At 41.6% G+C, this 23,409-nt stretch overlaps 1 protein-coding gene across 4 annotated transcripts in view; it reads right to left on the bottom strand.

Annotated features, from left to right (window-relative positions):
- Positions 1-23,409, bottom strand: part of LOC119033208 (stromal membrane-associated protein 1-like) — an 85,700-nt gene that overhangs the window by 7,463 nt on the left and 54,828 nt on the right. For all 4 annotated transcript variants that reach the window (XM_037123002.1, XM_037123003.1, XM_037123005.1 and 1 more), the window contains 3 exons: positions 22,810-22,873; positions 15,940-16,061; positions 1,042-1,234 (listed from right to left, as the gene is read on the bottom strand). In XM_037123002.1, the coding sequence (XP_036978897.1) occupies positions 1,042-1,234; positions 15,940-16,061; positions 22,810-22,873 (379 nt within the window). The remainder of the gene's footprint in view (positions 1-1,041; positions 1,235-15,939; positions 16,062-22,809; positions 22,874-23,409) is intronic.

Raw genomic sequence — 23,409 nt, 5'->3', positions numbered from 1 at the left:
GTTAGTGTATCACATAATTTTTCTATCACTGGTGGTTATAAGGGGTTGAGCTATGTGACATTTTTTCTCAAAAAACTGCAATGGAAGTTCAATATTTACTCTCCTTTTGGCTCTGTTTTGGTCTCCACCAACTCCTGAGGAAAATATTAGACTTTCAGCCAATAAATGTTGCACGGTGTTCACCTGCTGATTGCCAACTCTGCTTTTACTGCTGTTTGGTGATGGGCAGTAATGAACTGTGGAGCAGAACTTTTTCGGTGAAAGCGGCGGCCTGCTGCTGGCAACGATGATGATGAGTGTGGTGAGACGGAACCAAAGCAATTAAGCTGCCAGTCGTAAAAACCAAAGCAATTAAATGAATGATGCCTAAATGCACCGCAAAGCTGATAGGGATTGCAGAGGTGTGAGATGGTAATTGTTTGTGGGTTAATTTTACAGAGACACCTTTCATAGCTGTTTCATTTGTTAACATTAAAAATAATACTGATAATTGCAGTTTTAGATTTGCAGTTTTAGATTTGTGTATGAGCCCAACACTGCTGGCTCATACACGAATCCCCTGTTTGCTACAGATTAGCTTTGTATGATATTCCGCTGATTTTTTTGCTGTGAGCATCAGCACATCCTTTGAGGCCATCAAGATAAGGCCAAGTGAAGATCAACCTTATTTGTTGCCTTTTGAAGTAGAAAAAACGTTTTATATTGATAGGTAAGATGCTACCTGGTGTGGGGGCGGAGTTTGTTGCACATTAGCTTTAAACTACAGTATGATAGCTTTGGTTGAGCAGCTGAGATTTACAAAAAGGTCATTTGAACACTATAAACCTTTGCATGCTTTGTTTATTTTCTGTAGCTGAACAGAATATATCCTAACCAAGCTGAAGGAGTACGTGCTTAAAAGTTTAGATAAACTGCTGCATTTAAGCTTGTCCGTTTCTCTACATAACTGATGTAGGAGCTGTACGGGACGATCAACTGTTTCAATATGGATGACAGAGGGTTAATAAAGATGCTGCTTGTGTGTGTGCATGAGTGTGTTACCTTGTCCTGGAGCAGGCTGTTGCTGGCTCTGCGGCTGACTGCCCACTGAGCTGCTGGCGTACAGAGACAGGATGGAGTCTTTAGATAAAAGCTTCTTCTGCTCCGCCTTTGTGGTCGTGGTGGTGGAGGTGGAGGAGGAGGCAGAGGAGGAGGTGGAGGGGTCTGCCTGCTGAGGTGCTGTACTGGAACCAGACTGTCAGGGACACAGAGGGGGGTGGGGAAGGATAAAGAGAAATGTCATGAAATATGTAAAGCTTCACCCAAACACATTTTGATCTGATGGCGTATAAAGCACCTGCTCTTGGTCACCTTACAGCACAGTGCATGCAGAGCTGGATATGCCAGAAGATGGGCCAGCTTGAATTTTTTGATACCAAAACAAGACCTTTTTTCAAACACTTAGGATTTAATTTGATTTTTCAAGATGATGAAAAATAATTCTAAGGGTGTCTGGAGTCTTCATTCACCTTATCAGCAATGAGGACCAGGCCATTTGAAAAAGGCTTATATTACAAACATATTTAAAATATTCTATCATATGTTGGGCTCTTGTTTTCTTAACCAGTTCCATTTTAATATGTTCTTGTAAAAAGTTCACCCACTCTTAATTTCCTTCTAGTGATAAATTCAACACAATATACGTGTACCTTGTCCAACTGTACTAAGTCAGACTATTTAACCTTTACTTTGCGGTTCTATCAAGCAGATGTTAATTGTTTATGCAACTGCACAAGAATTTTAACAATCAAAAGTGCAAAGTAAAATTGTGATTTGAATCTGAGGATATAACAACAAAGAATAGGGAATATAACGGAATAGAAATCTCATCAGACAGCTATTGGTACTCATTTCAACACTTAAAGGAGCAATACGCAAGGCTTAATATGTAAGCTATGTAAGAGTTGATGAAAATGTTCAAAAGCAGAAGGTGAATAAGAAGCAGTTTTGACACAGATATCTATTGAAGTTCGCTTGCTAACCAGCTAGCCCTGGCCAGCCCCGGCCCAAAGCTCCTGTGATAGAAGTGTAAACACAGAGGCTCGACTGGTCCCCGAGCTCCCTTTCCGCACAGCTAGCTGCACGGCTAACTGAGGTAAATAGCTAACTATGTTTCTATGGTCATATGCTGCCATCCATTTGTTTTGCATGTTCTGTAAGATTTGACAGGTGGCCAATTCTGACATATTGCACCTTTAATTCTTGGATGTGTTTCTCTTAGACTGGTCATTTCATGAGTTTCATAAAGTCTAATTAACTAATTGCCCGTTATATTATTGATAGAGGCAACATAACACAGAATCCAAACAGGGAGTATATTCAGACATACATACTGTGTGTGTTGGGATGAGAAAACGATGGGACAAGGCAGCTAAACAGGAGAGAGGGTATAGGAAAAGATACGATAAAAATAAAGCGGGGAGAGCAGGAACTGAATAAAGGACAGGAAAGGAGAGAAAAGCATGGAGGAGACAACAGAGAAGAGGCTATGTCACCATAAGTGAGACAGATGACATTAATTAGGCCGCTGCATAGAGAGGTAGACATGAACTGCTGCAGACAGGACACACACACACACACACACACACGCATGCACGCACACAGTCTCCTTCATATGCATTTTTTCCTTTTTTTTAACAAAAACCTTTCAGGCGCACACCCATTATGTCTAATGGATGTAGCTGACAAAAAAAGTAACACCTGCTTAAGAGCTCTGTACAGGTGTGTGTTTGTGTGTGTGTGTGTGTGTGAGGGAGAGAGCGAGAGAATGGAGAGGGAAAGAGGGAGGCGATAGTTGGCTGGACTTCACGAATAAGATAAGGAGAGACTGTGTGATAAACAGTGGCTCCTGCAACACACACACGCACACATGCACACACACACACACAGGTGAATAAGGGAACATTTCATTCACAACCAATCAATCACACACACATCACACACTCTATTAGTCACACAGAAACAAAAAACATAATACTCAGTTGTACAAGCCCATGCGCACGCATGCACACACACGCACACACACACACACACACACACACACACACACACACACACACACACACACACTCAAACAAACAAAGAACTTTGTGAGTGTGTTGTGCTCAGCTGCTTAGCAGGCAGCTCTGCTCCCCCTCTGCTGACTTCCTTTGACAAGAAGACAGGAAGGAGGAGAGCAGGGAGGCAAAGGAAGAGAGGAAGAGAACAGAAGGACGGAGGGGAAAGAGGAAAGAATGTAGAAGAAAAGGAGGAGAGAGGAAGCAAGTCAAGTAAGAGAAAGAAAAGGGATGAAGGAAGTAAAAGGACAGGGATAGGAAGGGAATGGAAGGATGCAAGAGAACGGAGGAGAGCAAGGTAGGGAGGACAAAACAAAGAAAAAAGTGATACAGAAAGGAGCCAGAGAGAGAGAGAGAAAAAAGGAAAGAGAGAGGACGAGTTGAGAGGGGCAGATGAAGGAATAAGCATAGCCATGGTGAAAAAAACGGATAGCTAATCATGCCAGCACAACACGCACGCTCTCAGGGTCCACTTTCTTTCAACTGAAGCTGCTTGAAGTGAGCCGGGTGTTGACGGAGGCAGGATGGAGCTTCCTTCCTATAAATAGCTGCAGCACATTAGCGTGATACTTCCTCCCGGAGTGAATAGAAGGTGAGAGAAGGCGGCAAACTGTCCACACCTGATCAGTCTGATGTCAGCCAGCTATATAACATGACTCAATCAAGGAGCTAAGCCTATTTGCCGCTAAGCTTGTTCGCAAAGTTGAAAAATACATTTAACAGACTTCAAATCCCCCCCAAACTGCAGTAATCGTCAGCCATTCAGCTCCCTTCACGGAGCCACATTGGTAGAATGGACGGCCATGAGTCAGACCGGCTCTGAGCCTGTGTGATAAGACCGTCATCCAGACTGGTTCAGGAAGGTCGCGGCAACATGTGGAATGTTAACCAACGGAAAGTGCTCGGAGGTGGCGAGAACTGTAATTAACATTGCATTAAGTAGGGAAGGCTACCAAAACTCAATATAAAAGGGGCCCCGGGGCTAAATTATTAACAGACTGTATTGATAATTTCCGACGGTAATGGTTCGTTTATCTGTACTTTTGGACGTCCTGGTGTAATTTATTACCACGTTGTTGTGGCCCTCTCCTCTGCTGAGAGCCTCCACATGCACTCACGGGGAGTGAAGTCAGCCGAGCAGAGAGGCGCCAGTGGAGACAGTGAAGTGAACCGGGCGAGGATAACTCCAAGCGTGCTCGAGCTGACAGCAACAATGATCATTACTGTGAGTGCAGTAAAACCCTCGCAAGTAAAAATGCAAATAGATTATCGATGCACCTGCTCAACGAGCATGAACATGTTAACACGCAGAGGGCAATACTTTAACCCGCTCTGTCCGCATACCCTCATCCACAGCCACCGTTGTGCACAGGCACAGTGTGCTCGCCCGGCTAAAGCAAAGTGTTGGACAAAAAAAACAGAATCTTTGTAGAAAATTTGGCTAATTCTTTTGAGCTCAGCTGCTGGCTGTGATAAAACCAGCCCCTCCTCCCTCGACCAGCAGTACACGCAGGCTGTGAATCACCTCAGCAGAAGGGAAGAGAACTCATGCTGACTGACGACCGTGTTCTTACTTCTTTACAAACTTCAGTCAGTATTTTGATTACAGGAATATCATTTATTTTATTGACAGTTCTGATCGGTTTCCACAGAGATATGAATGAGTTTATAGTGACTTTGCAGTTGCAAACATTATTGTTGCTGCTCTAGAAACCATGTTGTTGTATTTAAGACATCAAAGTCTATTCCTGTTTTGAATTTATTCTGTCTAAAAGCAACAATATCATAATGAAAAAGAAACGATAAGAGTACCTATAACTAGCAATATGAGATTGGAATAATTGGAGAATTTTTTTTTATGTCACTGTTTCCTAAATCCTACCATAAGTCTTTTATTCTGCATATTTCATAGTTTTTTAAAATACTGATTTTAAATATTAATACAATACCTTGAAAAAAACTAACGTTCGACTCCATCTGGAAAAACTAACCCAACATTTAGGGCATGGATGTTTTATTAAAAGATAAATATAGCTGGGCTTGTTTACTGTGTGTGAGGAACAGCAGCATGTAAATTGGTTTACATCTGGAGAAGAGGGCTGATGTGGGCACCATAGCAGTGCAGGTGTCACAGAGCACATCTGTTATTTCTGGCAACATTAATTCACAGTGAAAATGTTGCACTAAACCAAAAATGTGTCTCAGCACTTAATGCAAATTTAAAATAATAACAATAATAATAATGGTTGAGTGAAAGTGAAATTGAGCAGACTGTTTTCACAGCAGACATTTGTACATGTGAAACTCTGAATGTAATCATCAACATGGAGTTGTTGTACTGCACTGCATTAATTGCTGGAACGAAGCCTTTGTTAATGTCACTAGTCCTACCTGCTCTTTTCATGCTATGACAGAGTTCAAAAGATCTGTTGCGAAAAGTTCTCTGAATCTGACTCATTTGGGGAAGAAACAGCAGTCCTGTGATAATAACAATGTGTAATTAGCTTTCAATGGGGGCGATACAAAACCGTTTGGGAGTCACTTGGACACAATATCATGTTCATTTGGCAACTTTTTATTCTCCAATTTTCATCCACATCGGAAATTGGAAAACGGAAAGCACCCACAGATCAAACCACCCACCCTGCAACTAATGACTGACCTGTCCTACCATCTGACTTACAATATATATCATAGAATATACGGTAGTGGTCTTTGAAAAAAGGTGATATCATTGTTTGGAATCAGTGTCAAAGTATGTGAAAAGAATGAGAGGGAGGAGATATTCATTGGCCTTAACCTCGCACTGGTGCACGAGTTGAAGACTCTTTTGGCAGGAATGCGGTTGCTTACGACTAAACATTTTCTGTTGGCCTTTCACTGATTCCACCGTCTGTGACTGCCAGACACTCCAGGAGCATTAGCTCCAATTGCACTGAAAGAAACTGCGAAGTGATCCAACAGATTTCTTGCCAAAGCCAAACTGGTGGCACGCAAACTAAAAAATGCAGCGATGGAACGGTTTAGCTTCACGTCTTACGGATGAGAACATTTTAGTAGAGTATGTAACATGTGCATCTATCTTTTTTTTTCGGCTTACTCAGTCTCATTGAGAAGGGCAACACACACACCGTCCGCATAGTGTGTGATGTGCTATGTGGCTCCTTGCAGCACATTGTGTAATAGAAAGTCTCTTCAACAAGGCTCCATTCTTCTCAGCCAATGTTGGTGTTGATGTGTGCAGCCAGAGCTCTGAATTACCACTCTGACAGCCTTTTCCTCACTGTCGCTATTCATAGACCTCTACAGCCAAGTCCACACACACACACACACACACACACACGCATGCACACGCACGCACACACACACACGCACACAAACACACACACACACACACAATAGACTAGATCTGCCTCCCTACAGTTTTCCATCACTGCTTGAAACACTCATGCACTCCCCTCTGATAGACCATCTGTGGCTTTAAAAAACCACACTAGGCTTGTTGCGCGTGTTTGTGTGCATGTGTGTGTTAAAGGATTTGTGCTAATTTACAGAAAACAAAAGCAAAGCTCGCCTTGGAAATCTGAATTCAGGGAGGGAGAGGGGTGCCAGTAAGGAAACATGATGGAAAGAAGGAATGAAAGACTGAGGCACATAACAACGAGGAAGGAATCAGCTGCTGGTGAATTCATTACCTCATCATCTCTTTACCTGCCTCGACTTTTTCTCGTTTGTCTCTTTCTACCCACGCCTTCTTCAATCATACGTCACTCATCCCCTCATCTCTTCATTTCTTCCTCCCATCCTCCTTCCTTCATACTCTCTCTCATTCCTCTCTCAATCATTTATTGTCCCTTGTTCCCTTCCCTCTTTTGTGCTACCTAGTCCTCAAACACAACACACAAAGCACTTGCACAGAAGCTTCGAATTTATGTTCATTTTGGTAGTGTTGGTCTCTGATGTATTTTGATTTGCACCATGTACATTTTTCAAAAATACAAGTACACTGTCGCGGCACAAAACTTGGTTGGGCTAGAAACCATGCCAGTTAGAACTGTTGTTCCTAATTAAAACTGAACATTTAGTATAGCTTCAATGCATGTGGAGTACTCCTGCCCTGAACTTTAAAACCGCAATAAAAGTTTTAAATAACAATAAAATAAATGACTACATTTAGTGTGAAATGAGTCACTTTTAGCAATGAACCTATGAAGAATTATCACCAAACTGCAGCTGCTCTCAGCTCAACTGAATATTTCAGCAACCTAAATTTTATCGGCCCAACACTTCCCAAAAGTTGGTGCTAAATGGAGCTAAAAAGAGATGGTGTCTGGACAAGATGCCACAAAAAGTGACTCCAAATTAATGTTGAATTTACGGCTGGTGGTGACGCCCCTCACTGGCCCAAAGAATCAATGCAAAGTGAAAACAATTGGTATTTTCTTTGCTGCCAATCTTATGCAAGTTACCAACTTAATAATACATTTTGTCATTATGGACAGTTTAAAAAACAATAATCAAAATCAACACAGCAAAACCAGAGTCATCACCTTTTTTATTCCAAGAATTCTTCTTCCTTTTCAAAAAGTTTGCCTACATTACCCTTAATGCAACTTAGTCACTGAGTGACATCACTGTAGGCGACCAGCTCAGATTACACGCAGCTTCCTCTGAGGCCACAAAAGGCTTTGTGCTACAATTTCACATTGGCAATAGTCGGCACTGATTCCACGTTAACTGATGGTCAAGTTCAAATGCAAGTTTGATGAACGCAACAAAAACTCCTGTGTTACAGTAATCAGATACCGTGTTCTTTAATAAAAGCCTAATTATTCTTTTTTTTTCATAATTAATCTTAGTTTCTTTTCATCGACACAATCTTCCTTGTGGCTCTCGTAAATCCCATTTGCACTATGTTTACGCCTCCTTTTCAGCCGCAGTGAATCTTCCACACAAATATGACAGTGTGAAACAGTGTGACCTCAGTAAATCCAGTGAAATACATAATCAGTCTCCTATTATTTGCATAATCCTCTCTTAAAAGCCCATGCAGTGAAGGGAGAGACGCACCTTGAAGACACAAATGACGCACAAACTGCCACTTCAGCCTGCTGCGTCAGTTTAATACGTGTGTGTTTGGGGCATGGACAGAATTTGTCTCATTTCATTAGACTCGGAAGCCTCAGTAAATCTGACCCTAGGTCCACTATTGATTACTTACAGTGTGGGTGACCTACGTTAACCTCTCAGCTTTAGGAAAAGAACAGAAATAAGGTTGGTGGAGGTGATTCAAGCCAGCGCTTCTCGTGACCCTGACCTTATCCTCCACCTTTACTTTTTTATTCATTCCTCTCCTAACCTGCTCTCAGCCCACTCATCCCTCTTTTCCTAACTAGTTCTTCTGCACTTTGTCTCATCCATGACACTTTCTCCCTCCTTCCATCAGTCTCTTGCTTTTTTCAGTGCCTCTTACATTCTTTTGAGTTTTTTTGGTTAAATTGATCAGAAACTAAATGGGGTGGGATGGATGACAGAATGAGAGACGGAGGACAATGTATAGATAGAGTGTGTGTGCACGTGTGTGTGTGTAAACGAGAGAGAGAGAGAGAGAGAGAGAGAGAGAGAGAGAGAGAGAGAGAGAGAGAGAGAGAGAGAGAGAGAGAGAGAGAGAGAGAGAGAGAGAGAGAGAGAGAGAGAGAGAGAGAGAAGAAGCTGGGGATAACACAAATCCTCCCCCTCCTACAAGGCTGTAATCGTATTTTTGTAATTGACGTATTCGCAGATAGGCGAGCGCTCCCCGATGCCGGTTAATAGCTGCACGAATCAGCAGGCTGCCAGCTTCCTCTTTCTTCACGCACCCAGCTAATCACAGCTGTAAAGCAATATCCGCCTGCTGAATCCCAAATTCAGCCCGCTGTGTGTGTGTGTGTGTGCGTCCGAGGTTAGGTGGATGTGTGCTGACTGTCAAAACTGCGCCCTTGTGTGTACTGCTTGTATGTATAGGGGAGGAAAGAAGTTATCTGAAAACGGAAAGGTTGGTGCTGCCAGTGAGTGAGTTTATGAGTTTCCTTGTGGGAGCGTGAAGCTGCACAGCAAAGGGATCAGGAGACGCACATATATACATCTGAGAGACCAATGGGTGTCTTCCTCTAGGAAGCAGAAATGATCACACGCCGTTTGGTTTGACTTGTTGATTGCAAACAAACACAAGCTAACCTTCACACCAAAGGCAGGAGCAGTTGTCATCCGCATAACTGTCTTCACTTTGAATGCTGTGGGAGATGTCAGTGAAAGTCTGTACATCCCACCAGACATGGCCGAGGCGAAGACGAGCCAGATCTCTCCTGGCGAGTTCGAAGGCAACATGTCAGAAGCGTGTTTCGACCTTGGTGTGTATTAACACAGGGAGAATAAGACAGTCCTGGCTGTGAGAGCTGCAGTGAACTCCATTTCTCTGAATAGAGAGGACCGTGGGGGAAACAATATGTCCTGTTTGACATTCAAATAACAGAGTCTACAAGACAGACAGGGCTGCCACAGGCAGAGAGCCATGTGAGAGCAGCCTGTCTGCTATCAAACAGCCGCTGTGGAGCAATCACTTGCTGTCTATGAAGTGCTATGTAACAGTCCATGGCCGTAACAGATAGCCTGGCACTGCTGCAGTGGACGAGTCACTCTTTATCCAACGACTGATAACAGTACAAAGGCCTGTCCATGGATCACATGTGTAAGTTATGATTTCATCTGAGAAACAGTGGTGGAAAACAACAAAGATTACAGATTACAGTTACTTTAAGTCTGCCAACAAGATTTTCTGTTAGCTTTGTACCGCTACAACGATGGCAGGATATGCAAATCAACATGTCTCCGTTATGCCTCATCCCAGAGGCTGTTGAATCAACTAAAGATTGGTTGGCATCGACAGACACATAGGGTGTAGTCAGACCTTGAGACAGAGCGCCACTGTCCCCTCTGTCTCTCCCTTTGATTGAGTTGATCTACCACTGGACAAAGGCAGTTTTTATACTGACAACAATTGGCTGCTACACTATGGCTTCATTCTAGGACAGCTTGAGAGATGACAGGAAACAGGATTGGGGGGGGGGTTGCAGCAAAGGGCCACAGGTCGATCTTGAAACCCTGCGACTTGGCAGCGAGGACACAGAACTTATACATGGGACACATGCTCTATAGACTGAGCTACTGTGGCGCTGTGAATTTGTGGTAAATCTCCACAGAGTGGTGCTTTTCACTGTCTCTCCGTCTCCCTCTGTGATTGAGTGAGAAGAGACTCACCAAACTCCAATCAAAGTGTCTAAACCGGCAGAGTTGATAAACTACACACCAAGTTTCAGTTCCCACACTGCCGATTTCTGCGTAAAATGATTTCAAAAACATATGTTTGTGTACTGTTAAGCTGTAGTATGATATTATTTGTTACCAGCTGGCTGTTTTACTGTTTGCCTACTTCAAAACAGACAACAAGGAAATAACAAGCGCCGACCAATCCCCAGTACATCACCTATAAGCAGGGGGGTTGTGGCGATTCAAATTCCAGTCTTGCCTCTTTGTCCACTTCTGGAGAATGGTGGTGTCCAATGGACATCATACATCAAACAGAGTTTTTCATCACAATTTCACACATAGTCTGGCTTTTGCTTTTTGTATCTATAATCTAAAATTCTAAACCTATATAACCTACATCGCAAAGACAAACTCCACACACAGTTTACACAGTTTTCATATTCTCATTCTCGATTGTATGCTAGTACATTCCTGCAAAATGTACTTTAAAAAAGCATATTCATTTCATCATTCAATTCCCTTTTTTCCCTCTTGGTGTTGAACGCCAGCATGGTCTTGGCTGCATTTTAATTTATGCACTTTTAATCATAAATCCGAGTTCATAAATCCCACTTAGAAATGCTTGTACAGTGAGTCTGATTCATGCATATATTTGAACATACCTAACACTGATTAAAGAGGCTCCAGGTAAGAAAAGAAATATGAGTGGAGGGATGTTACAGGAAGGAGGCAAGGAACGTAGAAGAGAGTAGCAAAAGGACATATGAAGGACGAGGAGGAGCAGTGCTGTATGTGCAGATTCAAGGAAAATATATTCATGTGAGAGAATGAATGGTGAGTGACAGTGGTGAGGGGGGAGGAAAAAAGGAAGGACAGGGGAGAGGGAAGATATATAGAGGGAATAATGGAGCGTAAAAAACAGTGAGAAAAAGAACTGGTCTCAGGTGTAGGCACGAGAGAGGGGAGAACATCACAATGAGGGAAGAAAAACTACCTAATATCAACGATATTATCTCACACATCAAGTCTAGAATGATGCAACACTCTATCCTAATGGACTAATCAATCAGAAGATATTTAGCCTTCTACAACTTTAAACAGTTTTAGGATACTGCAGCCAAATGCACCAATAATGGGTGCAATTGTCGTCTTTGGGACAATGACGAGGGGAGTGTGTAGGTTGATGTCTTAAAAAATTGGACAAATGGGACTGAAGTAAATGATTGAGATAATGAGTGCCTTTTCACCATTTTTGCTTTGTTTTGTGTTTTATGTACCATCATCTTTTCTTTTAAAAGTTTCATATGTGCCTTGTCAGGTTAATTTTTAATGTATATAGCTGCCCAGGGACTACTACTGAAAATCAGACCAGATGGCTAAACTGACACATTTACAGAAATGTGACAGGGAGATTGCACATGAATAACATTTCTGTAAACACATTTACAGAAATATTATTCATGTGCAATTGCCCTGTCACTCTAAACTGTGTGAATGAAAATAAATAAAATTAATGATCTTAAAAAAGTTAAAAGCTTAATGTCCTAAAAAGTCCTCATCCAAAGGTCAAAAGTTTAAACATCAACTACAATAAAAGAACAGCTTTGTGTTTGTATTGCATGGTTGAGCTCATAAGCCTTAGTATTACACTATGCACAAGATTATGTATTCTATAACACTTTTTAAATGTTTACCATAGAAGTATGCTCAATGAGTTACTTGGATATGCGATGCAAAAGGTTAATTCAGTGGTTTTCAAATGTTTTTGGGCAGAGTCCGCTGTCCACTACATGGATCCTTTACCACCACCCATCAAATAAAGTGTAGGCCAATTATCTTCCCTGAATATTAATGATGATTGCTATTCTGTGTTGGTATATCACTGAAAGAAAAGAAAAGCCCTGTGAACATTCTTTGAATTGGGTCTCGTTATTGAACACAAACAGCAGCCAATCAGAAATGCCAGTGAAGAACTGCTCTCAGGAATCATTCCAACTGAAGGGCAACCTACCAAGGAAAAAGTCTGAGGCTACTTGGAGTTAAAAGCAAAAGGATGTGTAGGCTGATTTGTCTTTACTGTCAAAAGGAAATTGCTAGTTATTGTGAGTCCTGCACTTGGTGGTACTCAGTCAGTTTCTTCACTGCCAGTTCTATTGAAGTATGCAGTATTTCAGTTATGGTGAGTTGTACTTAGATTGCATGTGGAGGACCTGACTGTATCCTTGCATAATGAGATAAGTTAATGGAGAAGCATTGAGCAGCAGCCTGGTCCTCTTCCAGAGAGCAGGGTAAGGATGGGCCATACTTGACCCACATGGTGCCCCAGCCAGAGGCAGGGAAAGAAACAAAAGATTCACAACTAGACAAAACAGTTTCAGAAAGCTGTGGTGAGATGTTGCAGCAGTGGTAACTCCAATGTTTGACATGGGAGCACATCCAAAGCTTGAAAGCCCACAATATTATCCTTAAGCAATAATATGGTCAATACCAAACTATCTTGACTGCACAGCATACAACACCCACTCTACAGTTGTGGTCAACGGTTTACATGCACTTGTAAAGAACATGTTTATCAAGGCAGTCAATTTCTACAACGTTAATTTTTCTGTCAAACCATATATTCAAAACAATTTGTGCAACTTTTGAGTTTGACATCTTATGAGACTGACAACCCAAGACAGTTGTATGATTGTGGTGTCAAAAACAATATTGATATAATGCTATATCCATTGAATGTGGTTTGGAAGCCTTATGGAAGAGCGAGCCATTCATATTCGTTTGCCTTTTCAAGCGACTAGCTAAGCTGGCAATTGTGGAGCTTACAAAAAGTCAAAGATTCCCAATCGTAATTCAGCTTGGTACAGTAATCATGGTAATTCCCATGTGGCATGAGTGATGCATAACGCTCCAGAAAATGAATGGACCTCTGCCGATAAGTTAATTTAATGTGGAAGTGTTGGAAGACATTCATGATTGGCCAAAGGGGGACTGCAGTGTTACCTCACATCACCAGTGACCAAACTAGGGCTTCACAGAGGAGAATAAAGAGGACCGAGGAGGAGAATTTGGGATTAATGGGTACATGGAGATGAGCAGAGGTGTGAGGCAGATGCAGAGCAGAGGCAGATGAAGTCACAGAGGAGGTGAGCATGGAGGGGAGATTAGAGGGTAAGTGGGAGGCTGGCAATGGCAGAGGGGGAGCTTGCAGTTACAGCAGCTCATAATTGTTCTTCATGCCTGGGTCCCTAGTGAGCCACTGCCTGGTCCAGTCCCAGGAGGCTGAGAGGTGTGTGTGTGTGTGTGTGTGTGTGTGTGTGTGTGTGTGTGTGTGTGTGTGTGTGTGTGTGTATGTATGTGTGTGTGTGTGTGTGTGTGTGTGTGTGTGTGTGTGTGTGTGTATGTATGTGTGTGTGTGTGTGTGTGTGTGTGTGTGTGTGTGTGTGTATTTCGCTCTCATAGCATATGTAATGCATGTCACTTTGTCTCTGTGTTTCTTGCATGTGTATATTTGGTGACTACAGGTGTGCAGCTGCCTGTAAGAAGCATCTTCTGAGTGGATGCTATACGCCTGCATGAATGTGTGTGTCCTCATTTCCAGCCAAGCCGAGGTCAAAGGCCTCAACAGCATTTTAAAGTCAGCCCTGCTCCTTGAAGAAATGTTTAATTCAACCAGCTTTGTTTCCTTGAAACTAGTCGTTGAAGGACTGAGAGACTTTTTTTTCCCTTTTGTTTCCTCTCTCTTCTTATTCAGACAAGCGCCTCATTTTGTTTTGTTTACCAAGAAAATAAAGACACGACCGAGCACACTCATCGGACTCCATCACTTTGTTCATCTTCGTTTATATCTGTGATATTTCGGCTGATGATGCAATTGCGATTCAAATCGTGACTATTTTCTATGAACTCTGGGCCCGTGTTTGTGTAGTCTACAACGTGTCGATCAGGGTTTGTTTGTATCAGGCATAATCACAAATCTGATTGTGATATTTTCGTTTCAGCATGAAAGAGTCAAATGAAATGACGCAGTTGCATCCTCCCTGGCAGGATACAAAAAGTCAAACCTGTCATAAAAGTCAAATTTAGCCTACATTAAAAAAGAGAATAATGGCAGACTTGATACACATTACTCTTTTTTTTCAAGTGTTGTTGTATCCATCAGTACAAAACAAAGTGTGGTCCAAAAGTATCAGACCTTATTGAAAACTTATAATAATATCACTAAACTTATAATATTATAATATTGTCACTTCAACCTTGATATAATTTGAACGATGAATCATGTTATCAAAAGTCAAATAGTTTTATTATATCTATTATATTTTTATTTATATTTTTTGGCATAAAATCAAGGCTATCAAGGTTTCTAAGGAAACAGTGCATGGAACTGTGAAATGCGTTGCTGACACTGGATCAGCTGTATCCAAAGCACAGTCAGGCAGACTAAAGTAACCAAACAACCAGAAGATCAATACATCAAGCTTAGTTCACTGAGGGGCAGAGAAGCAACTTCACCACAGAGCCAAACACTTGGAATACCAGAGTTCCACTGAAGAAAGTTCTGTCCACTGATGAGTCTAAGTTAGAAATGTATGGCATAAACAGGAGGGTGTATGTAAACAGGCGAACAGTGAAACATTCAAGTCTGGGACTGTTTCACCTCCTCTGGAAGGAACTGAACAGAATTGACTCCACCCTGACAGTCTACAACCCTCTGGTGTGCATCTTTGTGGAGAAGGATTCATACTGCAGCAGAGCCCGAAAACACCACAAAGCTTTGACTGAACTACTTGGAGACTAAAGAAGACCAAGGAGTCCCGACTGTCACGGACTTCCCTCTGACGTCTTACCCATTGAACATTTATGAGGGCGCTCTGAAACTGAGCAATCTGTGACATCAGAGGAGCCTTTTTTGGAAAACTGTCATATCATATCGTGATAACATGAGTCATCAGGTTTTGCAGCAAAATGTCTCTCCACCTCTCCCTGTCTGGCTTATTCCTTCTCAATTGTTCCTTCTCCAGTTGTCATGTTGTAGGGCTGTGGGTAGCACACTCACATAAGTACACATAAAGCTACTTTGTGCAAGTAATCTTTGCTCAGATTGCCAATCACTGTTTACCCATGTGTTAACTGACCAGCTGCATCAGGTTTAAAAAACATGCACCTAACAGTTTGCAAAGAGCTGCTCTCTCACTGTTGCAGTTCATTATTCCTCAGATAGGCTCTCTCTTTCTCTCTCTCTCTATCCTCCTTTGAAGGACATTGGTCAAATTAATTAAATGAAGGAAAGTCTATGACAGTTTGCTTTGATATGATCCTCAGAGAGTGTGTGTCAGCACGTATGAGGGATATGGAGTGTTTGTGAATATGCCTGTGTGTGTGTGTATATGTGTGTTTGCATCATGGGAGTCTCCACAGACTCCCTGTGTTGCAGTCTGCCTGTGGTGATAAGCAGAAGATGAAAGCCAGTGTGTGTGCGTGTGCGTGTGCATGTGCGTGTGTGCGTGCATGCATGTGTACGTGCGCTCATGTGTCCTACCTGAGCTTGCTGTGCATTGTTGGATGAGGGGAGTGGGTTGGAGACCATTGGTCCAAAGATGTCCAGTTCATCGCTGATTGGTGCAGCGCCGCCCGAGCCCTTCCCACCACCGTCTGGAGCATCTGAGAGAGGGAGCAGGAGAGAGAAAGAAGGTGTCAAGGTGATAGAGACGTCAATTTATGGCATCTGATGCAGTTTTTGTAACACTTTTTCTTCATTAGCAATTTGTTTTCTTGACGTTTATGTTGAAACATTGTAGATTCTGTCAGTTTACAGTACAGTACAACCTCATGTATATTTTACATGACGTTCTATGTGTTCTGTTTTTCCTCCATACTGTATATCCTAAAATGCTTTGGCAACACAGCGCAGTATGTTACCCTTGATAATAACCGATTCAATGATAACTGCTAAAAACATCCATTTTTTAGGACTACTGAAGATAATTCTTGTACACCCCATGGCAAAGAATTCTTTGGCATTGACAAAATAAAATCTATTTGTAAAGAACTCAGAAACAGTATTTTAGGATTTCTGATGAAAAATTATGTAATCAGATCAAAAGCTGCCGAGCAGCTGCAAAATGGACTCTGAGCTAAGGTTATTTTCCCAATATATATTTAAGCACATTCAGGGCATTTACAATGTAGGACTTTTATTAAACCACCATGCACATATTCAGTGAACTCAGGGTACACTGAAAGCACTGAAAGCATTACCAGTTATTCAATACAACCTTTACATACTTAAATAAGATTTCTGCATTCAAACTCATTTGCATGATGCCCCACACAGCTCAATTTACAATTATCATGCTTATTAATTGGAACATCCTCAAGAAAATTCTGATGACTGCACTCCTTCAGTATACTTCTCCTTTTGCCCTTGGAAAAGTAATACTTACTAATTGCAAATATATTTAAAATGGTAAAACAGCACTGAATTAGTTTCTGGGTGTGACTAAGCTCAGCTGAATCAATTAAGAATCTAATATTATACAACTCTAAAGAGACATATTCAAACTTTGAAAATTAAAAAAGTTTCAAAAATATGAACTGGAACGAGGACATTTTTTTTATTCCCAAATGGATCAAAAATGATTTGACGCCTTTTGAGGGGTGAAATTAATACACTTCTGTAACAGCAAACATTTTGTTGTGCACGTTTACCCTTTGGGACGGCTAAATGGTGCACCAATGGAACAAAGCCATCATTATTATTGTTAGTAGTTCAACATGTGTGTTTTTCTGCTCTGACCAGTCAACATGCGTGCTGTGAAAGGGACTATTGTGTCGGTGTTGGCCCACTGACATTGTTTTATAGGACAAATAAATAGGGTACTATTCATGGAATTGGTAACAATGGTGCTGTTCTGGCTATGACAACCAAAATGTCTGCAGTGGAAAAGCCAGATGTTAAAGAAACACAAATAAGGATGGTGGACTGGACATGAATGATTTGGCAATAGTTGTGCAATATCTGTATCTTGTTTTACAAGTTAAATTTAAAGAAAAACAACTGTCTCAAACTGCTGTTGGCTTCTTTAAGTGGCCTTTTACCTCACGATGTCCACCACCTGTGTGCCATTGTATCCTTGAATATGACGAAGACTTCTCAAGATTAAGAAATAGTTAACCCTTTCCAGAATTAGAAGATATATTAGCGAATAAATGAACATCTCATGCTAGAGTGTTAAGTACATAACTTACATTTACAGATTTGCTTGACTTTTTATAAATAGTCCCCAGCTATTTCTTTTTTTTTGGAAGAATGCTGACACACCGTTTTGCCATGAAGCTCCAGAAATGTACAAAACTTCAACCTATTTCCAATGGCATGGTGGGTGAGTAGATAATGAATGAATCTCTATTTTTTGGTGAACTTTCTGATGGATTTATGTGTTCAGCTCAAAACATGTGAGCTAAACCGAAAATATGTCTGATAGAAGTTTAAACTACAGTATCATTACAGAAGAACTGTGTTGTCCAGGGATGGACCCTAATGCTGAAGAAGAAACTGCGAGTACACAATGTACAGTCCTCTGAGAGAGAGAGAGAGAGAGAGAGAGGGTAGTGATGGAGAGGCAGAAAGGGGGGAGGAGATGGAGTGTGTGAAAGGGAAGAGAGTGAAGAGAGGGGAACTATGTGTGTCTAAGAGTGAGCGAGTGAGCAGCGGAGGTCATTTATATAACCACAGTGATGAAACATCCATAATTTAGCCCTTTTTAAAGTGTGAACAAGACGGAGCTCCTTTAGCCAAACTGCAGGTTACAAGGAAAACCATTTACCGAGAGAAGCCCGGAAGACCTCCTATTAAAAACTCAAGCTCAAGAACTACTTCGATTGTGACGTCTTCCATCCTAATATTCAAACTACAGCATGTTGCCCCCAATTCATGCCGTCATGCCTTCATGTCACTGCCTGGCTTTTATTTGGATAGTTAAATCACTTTGCAAAACACTTTAAAAAAAGGTGCATGAAGAATGAAGCATATTATGGCGGCGACTGTTGGGCTGACATAACAAGGTGCGTGTCACGTTGTTGCATGTTGAAATAGAAGAGAGGAAAATAAGTTCACGTACATCAATTACCCTCCAGCCACTCTAAACCCCCCTCTCTCCAAATACTCATTCGCCCCATTGCCATGGAAATGAGCTGCGGGAAGAAGAGGGCCCATCATCATCATCATCATCATCATCATCACTCCCCCAAAGCCTTTATCAAGGGATGGAGACGCTTCTTGAGAGCACTCTCGACTTCACCATGGAAACAATAGTTCAGGCTGGGGGTGTGTTTTATAATTGTCCTGAAACCCTTTGCCCCGAGAACACACACACAGACACACACAGACACATATATGGAGTTCTTCAGCATCTCCAGTGAATACAGCGACCTCATTCAGCAGTGGGGGGCCGTCACATGAAGGACTTGGCAACCACCGTGAGGGGTAAAATGTCTGAACTGATTAAGCCCCCGACTCTGGTGCAACATTCTGATTAGATTCCACATAAATGCATGTGAACGCACTCTCTGATTATGTTACCCAGTGGTTCGCAACGCTTTTCCATCTCGCCGATAACGGAATTCATGGGGTCTTGGTCTTTTGAAGTATTGGTACAGCCACAAACCCAAAAGCATATTAATTTACCCCCCCCCCACAAAAAAAAAAACAAGTCAGAACTAGGGCATGAAACTAAGTTAGCTTGACTCTGGGTGCGAGCAAGTCCAGAAAAAGGAGCATGGGCCCAGTTGGTGTCCGCAGTCATTAGCTGCTGGTAGTCAGTCATTATAAAGCGGGTGGTGTGGAAAACAGACACAAAATGAGCCGCCACTGCTGGTACAGTTTGTTTGTTTACAAGCGATAAAGGAGGTAAGATGCCACCTCATCTCAGTATGAGCAGTGACAACAAATTGTGGACATATAGTGTAAATTAGATTGGGATGTTGGTGTTTTGATGAGACTCCTTTTTAATTGATTTCAGAAGGGAGAGAAGAATAGCCAGAAGTTTCAGAGTTGGACAATTATGTCACCATGCAAACAAACATCGGCCGACAGACAGAAACGGTGGGCAATTTCTTTGTTTACGTAGTTTAAGCTTGTTACACTAAGTCGGCAACAAATTAACAGCGGTCTCAGTCGAGACAGCTCCAGTTGCTTAGACAGACTGGTGTGCTGCATATCAATTGATTTGAGTAATCTGTTTACTCGCAATTTTGAAGTGGCACAGTATAATCAACCAAGGCGGCTTCTGCATTATCACCTAATCTTACAGCCCTGACTTGTAGAGCTGTCCAATATCAAATTATAGTAGCAAAAACTTTATCATATAAGCCCCTCAATAAAGTTGTAATCATTTCTTTACAACACCATGAAAGCTACTGACATGTTCTTCCCTTTGGTAACGACAGGAAAAAGGAAATCTTAAAAAGAAAAAGAAACGTTTGTGGCACAGTAGCTGGTCAAGGATGCCTGCAAATGCATTTTGGTGAGAGACTACGAATGACAGTGTGATTCAATTTGTTGACAAGAAAACTCCACAGGGTTCCTTAAATCAGAAGATCTGTGTGGTGTTATCAGATATATTAATATTAATAAAGAGTAACCACAGAGAGGGCTAGAAGAGCCACAGTTGATGTCAACACTGAAACTGATACAGTATGTGTTAGAAGAAGAGTCCAATCTGAAGGGCCGAAACAGAGTAAAAAGTGAGTTTTCAAATTCAGCCTTGGATGTACTCTTAGCATGCCGATGCATGAGGCACACACATTGATAATGATCTTCATTGTTTTGGACAACCCAGCTGTATACTCAACAGTTCTGCTGTATTTCTCTCTCTTTTTGTCTCCCTCAGGGGTAAAGATGCCAGAGGCGTTTGGCAAAAAGATCAATATGTTAGATCATGCATTCAGAAAAAGTTTGAACCAAAATTAAGTGAACTGAAGCAAAACACCCAACAAGAAAAAAAGGCTTCATCCCAGGCAGTTTCCACAACAATAAAATGTTGTTTCTCTCAATTGAGAACCTCAGCATTTCTACTCGAGGTAAAACTAAAAATTGCTGCTAGAACAGAGGCGACAACATGGAGGAAGACTGCTGTTTATTCTCCCCGGACCTAAGTTTCAATTCAGCGTGTCAGGACCATTACAGTAGAGAGAGACCGAAGTAAAGTGGAGGGGACGCGGAGACAAAAAAACAGGAACAAGCAGACAGGGGTGCTCCATCAATAAAAGTTTTTCAAATTGATTTAGTGGCTCCTGAAGGGATCTGTTTTGGCAGGATGGAACAACTCTGGCACAGCATTTATCACCTGGGACACAAAAACTATCCAAAAAAATGTTTAAATAAATAAATACAAAACATATTTTTATCAATACTGATGTATTATTTTATGACAAGAGATATTTGGGGAAAAAAAGCCAATATCTACTACATTTTTTTTTGCAAACCAAGAAAAAAGCAATAACGGACAGAAAATCTGTGTACAAATGCATTTCTGAGTGGTCTCACGATATTATTTTTAATCTCATTCCAGCAGAGACGGCTAAACTGAATTAAACAGAACAGAGGAATTGGCAGACACACACACAGAAGCAGCAGCAAAATGTGTCTCTTTGACAGCTGCAGAGCGAGGTAAGCAGAGACGAGGAGGGATGGACGGAGTAACGAGGGGATGTGTGAGTGCTGAAGGCATACTGCCACGTATTTGACTTATTGATTATGTGTGAAATCTCATCCACTCGACATAGCTGCAAGGTGTGTAGCATTGGTTATTTATAGCAGGGCATCCACTCCCACTCTTCCATGCTGCGGTCTGGAATGTTTGATCAATGCTGTCTCCACCGGCTCTTTCTTCTGTCAGCTCAGCTTACCCTCAGCGAAGTCTAATACAATGCACTACTGTTTTGGAAAAACGCAGGAGGATTGAGAATTAAAGATTTATGGTGAAGAGCCTGAACCGAAGTCGACTTTTTTTTTTTTTTTTTCTGTGGTGTTTTTAATGTCCAGGTCAACGAGCAGGGAGCAGAATCTCCGGGCGGTTAACAGGCTGTGTGCTCAAAATGTCACAGGTTTGAATCCAGCTTGTGACCTTTGTTGAATGTCATATCCTCGGTGCATTCAATCTTTCCAGTGGCTCTGCTGTTGGGTTCTTCACTTAGGCATACATGGCATTAAAATGCATGCGTGCATAGGGCTGGGCAGTTTATCAGCATACTATCAATATTGAGTTATAAGACCGTGTGGTCGCTTTTGATTTTGGTGTCGACGTGACATGAGTGTTGTCTTTCTGGTCACATGCTGTGGCAGAAAAGCAGCAGGGCAGGAAACTGCGTGGGTTAGGATTGTGAGCGTAAATTGCACTTCATTGCTTGATTGGCCAGCACGCTAAAAACAGTATTCAACAAGGTGCAAATGACACTTTGCTTCATGATGTCATCAAATTCACGTTAGCTGACACTCGAGTGTAAGCACCCACTGTCCCTACAGCCAGGCAGCAGCTCTGCTTCTGTACTGCTGCACGTCTCAACTTTACAGTGCAGTTATTCATTCTGAATAAGAGGTCAATCCCACACCTTTCCTCTAATTAGATGGACGCTGCAGAACATTATTTTAAAAGTCAAAGTAAAAAGGATTGAACTTTAAGCAAGTGGAAGGAGGAGGGGATTACATGTTACTCTGTTCTTCACCGAAGCGAACGGGAACACGATTGGGTTTGACTTCATCCTTCTCCAGCTTCTTTCTACTTTTGTTGCCGCAAAAATGCCCCTCGGTGAGTGTACGCTGAAGAATCACTCCAATTATTTTTGCTACGGTTAAATTACGTACTAAACCAGGTATAGACAGATGAAATCATCATGTAAACCTTTCTTGGAATCTTCAAACATTTTCCACTTAATTATTGCACAACAAGTCCATTATCTACTCAACTGAGTAGTAGAGCAATGATAATGTTTTCCTAGTTACAAAATGAACTGATATTGCCCAGTTTCCCCAAAGAACAAAATAGTTTACTCTGCCCGTTCAGATTACACATGAAACATAATTAGACAGTCAAGTACATGACTGGAGAGTTGTGTCTGACATGCAGGTCTGAAGCCATCACTGATGTACTAACTGCCAGACAGTATAATAAGGTCTCTCTCTGTGACTCAAATAAAGCCTGACAGCATTAAACCTTTCCCCTTATAATGTCACACGTTATTGAACCTACAATTATTACCACATCAATCAAAAAATGTTTTTACATCACCCAGCATAATTAGTTTTAATTTACATATCTGACACATTAGGCAGACATCTGAATGCAGACAGACATGTTATTATATTGTCCAAGGGTTATTATAAATAGGTAGAAGGCTGTACATGTCTTACCCAGGCCCAGCAGGTCCACAGCTGGCTCGGTGCTCTCCATGGTGCTGGCTTTACACTCTGACTGCTGAGAAGGACAAAGAGAGAAACAAAGGTATGTCAGTATATGGTCCATTTAGCCCTCGCGGGCAAAGAATTGACTTTGGATAAAAACCAAGAAAAGCTATTCTGCTTTCTACTGGAAAGTAGTTTATTAGACAGCGTGACTCACCAGTCATACGATGAAAGCTATAGCACAGCTGTAGACTATAAACCCATTTCAATTGTGGATTTCATTCATCATGATTAGATTTAGTGAACTACTGTTTTATTATGAAGAAAATGTCCTGCAATTTTGGGGGCATTCTCCTTCACTCAAAGAAAGAAAAGAAAAATAATTCATTATCCTGGATTTCAATGGACAATTTTCTTGTTTAAAGGGACCCTGTGGAGCTTTTGATCACTAGTGACAATGTGGAGTTTTGTTTTCAGGCCCTGAGTCCCTGTATTGTATCTTGTACTCTACTGTCATGCATTATGGTGAAAGATGACGTAACCTTCCTGCTGATAGTTTTAGTTTTAAGGCGAGAAGCATAACAACACACTAGCAAAAAGGCAGAGTTT

This window comes from Acanthopagrus latus, chromosome 15 (genome assembly GCF_904848185.1).
Source record: "Acanthopagrus latus isolate v.2019 chromosome 15, fAcaLat1.1, whole genome shotgun sequence".
In the NCBI taxonomy this organism is placed as follows: Eukaryota; Metazoa; Chordata; class Actinopteri; order Spariformes; family Sparidae; genus Acanthopagrus; species Acanthopagrus latus.
Note: the sequence above shows the minus strand (reverse complement) of the source record. Positions and strands in the feature narration are given on the sequence as shown.